The sequence below is a fragment of the Octopus bimaculoides genome, chromosome 25 (assembly GCF_001194135.2).
Source record: "Octopus bimaculoides isolate UCB-OBI-ISO-001 chromosome 25, ASM119413v2, whole genome shotgun sequence".
NCBI classification, from domain to species: domain Eukaryota; kingdom Metazoa; phylum Mollusca; class Cephalopoda; order Octopoda; family Octopodidae; genus Octopus; species Octopus bimaculoides.
This window is the reverse complement of record NC_069005.1, coordinates 30,367,214-30,373,155: the sequence shown is the minus strand read 5'-3', so window position 1 is coordinate 30,373,155 and position 5,942 is coordinate 30,367,214. Positions and strand designations below refer to the sequence as shown.

At 38.9% G+C, this 5,942-nt stretch overlaps 1 protein-coding gene across 1 annotated transcript in view; it reads left to right on the top strand.

The window, feature by feature from the left end:
• LOC106880767 (sarcoplasmic/endoplasmic reticulum calcium ATPase 1) overlaps nucleotides 1–5,942 on the top strand; it is a 119,941-nt gene that overhangs the window by 29,113 nt on the left and 84,886 nt on the right. Inside the window, exon 3 of the mRNA XM_052976842.1 lies at nucleotides 4,918–5,000. Coding sequence (XP_052832802.1) covers nucleotides 4,918–5,000 — 83 coding nt within the window. The remainder of the gene's footprint in view (nucleotides 1–4,917; nucleotides 5,001–5,942) is intronic.

Here is a 5,942-nt window from a genome sequence, read left to right as displayed (position 1 = left end):
TATATTTTTAATTATTAAATGAGAACTGTGGGTTGCTTTGTTGTTGAAGAGAGCAACAGCTGGGAATATACAAGTCTGAAATTTCTACACGTGATGATAAATAATGGAGAGTAAAAAAGAAAAAAAAGTCTTTGTTCTTTTTGGTTTTCCTCAAAAGCTGTCCACAACCCTTCTACCACTATTTGAAAAGGGGTTCCGCCAAGCCCACTCAGTTTTTAAAACTAAAGGCCATTGCATTTTGCTTTTCCCCTGTTTGAACAATGCATTTGAAATTGGATTTAAATCTGGATTATATAAGTGTCTTACTAAGAGTTTACTGCTAAATGGCATGCCTTGTGTTATAAATAGCACTGGTGGTTGGTCATATGACCCTTTGGGAGAGAGGGTGATGTGGAACCAGAAGCCAACGGAGTAGGTAGTTGCTATGTAATGTCTGCTAAAACAGCCAGTTGAGGATCCAACCTTTCTTCCCTTTTGTTTCTCTCCCCATCCTGGGGTACCTTTTGCAAGCCATTGGACCAGGTTCTCAATTGCTCCTTCCCACAAGTCTCAAAGATCACAGAATCATGACTACTGCCTATCCTTCTCTGAATTGAACCATTCTCAACTGAACTCTGCCATTTAACCGTAACTGTGCAGGCTAAAGAAACACTTGTCAGTTATTCGGTGCTCCCACTGTTTGACATTGAACAACTCTGTCTTCTTTTGGCAGCTACTTTCAGGAACCCAAGTGGAGTGGGTCGTGAATTGTAACCTGTTCTGTGGTTTTCTCACCAAGCTCTACATCCTTTGTCAATAACTTGGTGAAAGATCCTCCACATACATACAGGTTTGTGTATATACATGTGCATGTATGTCTCTATATTTACATGCATTGTTATATATAGGTATTGCATCATATGTTTATGTATATATGACAAGAAGTTAGCACTAAACAATTTCATAGCAATCCACTGAAGATCACCCTTAGTTCTAGCCACTCACACCCAAGCTGCCATGCAGTGGGATTGAACTTGCAACCATGTGGTTGTAAATTAAATTTGTTAACCCCATAGTCATCCCTGCGACACTTCAATCCTTACATTTCTGGTAGAGAGATACTTTTCCATTTTGCCATCCCCCACCCTTTTTTTAATTAAAAAATTTTTTTTTTATAATGAATTAAAAATTCATAAGCAAGCTGTGCATTTAAATCTTGGATTATTCTTAGAATGGATTAACAAAGATTTAGTAAAGTGACTTTGTCCATTGTTAAGTTGCTGCAAGTTGGACAGCTGAAATCCACCCAACCTGGTACTTGCCCATTGCTGGATTTTGGTAAAATGCTGGAAATAAAGACTGACCCTGAAGGGTAGCCCTTATGTAAACCTACCCTTGGTAAACCTACCCTTGGTAAACCTACCCTTGGTAAACCTACCCTTGTCATCTAATTCCACACACACACACACACACACTTTAGTAAACCTAAAACAAAGTTTAATACAACTAAATGCTTCCATTATAGTATACGTATTAAGTCTGTCTTGGACTACAGGACTCATAAGGCAGGAGTTTAACCTGGTTTCTGTAGAATGTGACAGATTACAACAATCCTCTGAACGGGGTGCCAGTCCATTGCAGTGTTAACTTCCCAGCGATTACTGGAACAATTTTGTGGCTGAGTGGACCGGAGTTACGTAAAAGATGCAGCGTGGTCTAGGAATTGAAATCGTCTTATGATCAGGAGTCCAATACCCTCCACTTGTGTAGTTTAGTTTAAAACAAATGACTACAGGTTCAAAACATACTAGGCCATGCAGTACCAGATTGAAAGGATCTAACTTGTATTTGAATATAACTGAACAAGAGGGCCATACATGGATTTGATAGATTTTATTGTCAGTCATCATCATCATCATCATCTTTTAATGTCCATGTTCCATGTTGGCATGGGCTAGCTGGTTTTTGGCAGAGTCTGATAGGCTCAAGGGCTGCATCATGCTCCAGTGTCTGTTTGACATATTTTCTACAGTTCGATGCCGTTCCTTATGCTAACCCCTGTACAGTGTGTACTGGGTACTTTTTCCATGACCCCAGCATTAGTGCAATCACCATGCAGCTTGCAAGACTATGGACCTTGAGTGGAGAAGGAGAACTTTAAAGGAGTAGAGAATGAAGAGTGGGGAATAGTAAATCATGTGGAAAAGGGCCAGAGCGGAACAGATTTCTTGCTGTAGAAGAGGGACATAACTGTTCTCATTTTAGAAGAGAGGGTGGTGGGAGTAGAGATGGTGAGAAGGTGTCCATAGATCCTTTAAAATGTGGGGAGGTCAGATGTTAGAACCAGGGTCAGTGGTCTTGGAGCTGGTTGGTGTTTTTAATAGGGTTAATGCTTAGTCTGCCAGCACTACAAGTAGTCATCATCCACTACCTCCATGATCCACCAGATTATTGGATTAGCATCGGAACTTGGTGACCAAGGATGGGGGTAATTTTCATTTATTTATTTTATCTATTGGGTCAGTCAGTCGATGACGAAGTGGTTGCTACACATTTCAGTAATTAATTTTGTACACAGTTAATTTTCACTGCTGTTGGTTTTGCCCCAAAGTCAACTCTGATCAAGCAGACCTATGACCAAATAGTCCTGCTGTGACCATCCTGTCATTTCTGAATATACAACAACTACACCTCTCTAACATATGTTTGCTTTCAAGATAGTAAGTCATGAATAAAGGGTGGTTTGGTTGTTATTTCTAGCAGGTCGGAGGACTATGTTTTGGCTTCCTCTCAGGCTCATAGTCTTTCTGGTCAGCAACGGTGATAACATTGGTCAAATGTCACTGTCTTTATTGTATGGCTGTTTCACTCTTCCGGTTCATAGAAGTTGATCTCTTGCAAGAAGTCAAGCAGAAATGTCAGTATTACGAGCGTTCCTACGCTAACAGTCGCTTTCCTTCTCCTTCTCTTATTATAACCCCCCCTCTCTCTCCTCCCCTCCATAATGAAATGGAATAAAAAAAAAAAAAGAAAAAAGGCCAAATGAATAAACGTATCCTGTGGCATTTAAAAATATTTAAGTATTATTAATATCATATATTAATATCTTTTAGATGGTTGTTTGATATGGTTTGATTCCATTCCACTCCTAATGTTTGTCTTCATATTCTAGCAATTATTAAAAGAAGTGGGAGGGACGATAATGAGATGAAGTAACTTTAAGCACGTGAAATATTGGACGGGGGAATTTCTAGACGTCATCGTCTGCAATTCAGTTGAAGTGTATTGATGACCCAGACAGGCAGCACTTCTGTCTTGAATGCAAAGTTACCGAGTTTGAAGGTTGGCTGAGATGTGTACATTGTCATCGGTATTTCTCTGGTATTTATTAAATCAACAAGGAGACTACATTAGGTCATTCAACCTGCAAGAAATAGCTTCCCAATCTCCCTCAAATCACTCCCAGCATCTTATAATAAAAAAATTAAAAACAGTATATCGATGAATACATTATCTAGCAATGTCTTGCAAAGAATTCTTTTATAGGCACAAGGCTTGAAATTTGGGGGAAGGAGAGAGGGGGACAGTTGATTACATTGACCCCAGTGCTCAACTAGTATTTATTTTATCAACCCCAAAGGAAAAAAAAAGGCAAAGTTGACATTGGTGGAATTGGAACTCAGACAAAATGCTTAGCAGCATTTTGTCAAGCATGCTAGCAGATTCGTTAGTGCGCTGGACGAAATGCTTGGCAGTATTTTGCCCATCATTACATTCTGAGTTCAAATTCTGCCGAGGTCGGCTTTGCTTTTCGTCCTTTTGGGTGGTCGATTAAATGAGTACCAGTTACGCACTGAGGTCGATGTAATCGACTTCCCCCAAATTTGAGGCTTTGTGCTTCCAGTAGAAAGGATTCTGTCAGCTTGCTGCCTAAAATAATGCCTTATTATCCTATCTACTATAGGCACAAGGCCTGAAATTTGGTGGGGAAGGGACAAATCAATTACAATAACCCCAGTGTGCAACTGGGACTTATTTCATCGACTGTAAGAGGATGAGAGGTAAAGTTGACTGCAGTGGAATTTGTATTTGAAACATAAAAGACTGACAAATTACCCTATGTATGTATTTTGTCCAATATGCTAATGATTCTGCTACTCGCACACTACCTGCAAAATAATAATCCTTTCTACCAAAGGCACAAGGCCTGAAATTTTAGGGGAGGGGAGCCAGTCGATTACATCAACCCCAGTGTTTCATTGGTACTTAATTTCTCAACCCCCAAAGGATGAATTGTCTTCGATCCTATTTCTACTAAATGAGACAACCTGTGAATGACTAAACACAATTCTTTTATTGGAACTGGAAGAATGAAAAGCAGAGTTGACTCCGGTGCAATTTGAACTCGGAATGTAAAGACTTGTAACTAAAATCCAGTGTGGCATTTTGTCCAGCTCTCTACCTGTATTGCTTGATCCAAAGACTATCTAGAGTTAAAGTGGAGTTTGGTACAGTCAGTGGAACCAATCTTTGCTATATTATTACTAAAATAAAAATCCAAACCCTCTCCTCATTCTGTTCAGTACTTCACTGACATCTTATTGACCCAGAAGGGATGAAAAGTGTAAGCTTTGGTGGAATTCGAACTTGAGATGTATAGAAATATAGTTATATATACTGCTGCTTCAATGGACTTGTTTTATATCAGTCATTACATCACAGCATAATGGTTTCTTCATTGTGATGATGATGATGATGATGATAGTGCTATTTTTTATCTGCATGTCAGATAAAATATTGAAATAGTAAGGAAAATAAGGACTTGCATATACCATTGGGATACCCTGCTCACCCATCGAAAATATTATTTTGTATTTTTTTGTTATTGCTGGGTTTTTTATTTTAATCTTATTTTCTCTTTTTTTTTTAATCCAACAGGTAAACCTCTTTGGGAACTCATTTTGGAGCAATTTGATGACTTGCTAGTAAAAATTCTGTTGCTAGCTGCTTGCATCTCCTTCGTAAGTATCTCTTATTTTTTCCTTCTCTTTCATTCAATCTTCACTGAAATCTGTGTGCGCACACACACACACACACACACACACACATATACATGCTTTGCCCCTATTCTCTCTTTGTCCCCCTTGTACCTTGAGGGGCCACCCTCTGATATGTCATCACTCTCCTTTCTCTATTTTCTTTCGGGGGGGTGCTCGTGTGTGTCTCCCCTACAGCAAAACACCTGTTCCTCTTCCTTTTTCTTCAGCCTCTCTACTCCTGACACAGAGCCACTTCCCTTAATGCTTCACTCTGTGAAGGGGTCATGCCTTGCAAGTTAGTGACCCCCACAAGTAATCCATTACTTAGTTGAGTGCCACCCCTAGGCAATTCTTTGAGTCTTTTGTTTTTTGTGAAGATCACAGAGAAGCCCTGACAAAAAAAAAAATTTTTTTTAAATTAAAGGGTTGTGGTTAGTGCCCCTTTCGTTTCATTGCTATCTTAGTGACCTTTGAATCCTTGCTACATCTGACCTTCATAGCATGTGTGTGTGTGTGTGTGTGTGTGTACGAGAGAGTGAGAGAGAGAGCAGCTTGAAAATAAGAACAAAAATCCAGTGCAAACCAAAAACAAGGTGTAAATAATTTTATCTTTATTTCTTAATTTGTTTTTAAAAATATAAAACCTGCAGTTGCTGAAATGTTATTAATTACATAATTATAATCATTGAGATTTTGTCTGTCTCTTCTCTTTATCTCTTTCTCTCTCTCTCTCTCTCCTTTCTCTGTATTTTCTGTGTGTGCATGGGCAGAGTCTTTTAGACAGCTCTGTATGAATGTCTATGTACGTCTGTGTGTATATATGTATAGGCATATAATCTGTGTATGTGTGTGTGTGTGTGTGTGTGTATATATATGTGTGTGTATATATATGTGTGTGTATATATATGTGTGTGTGTGTGTGTA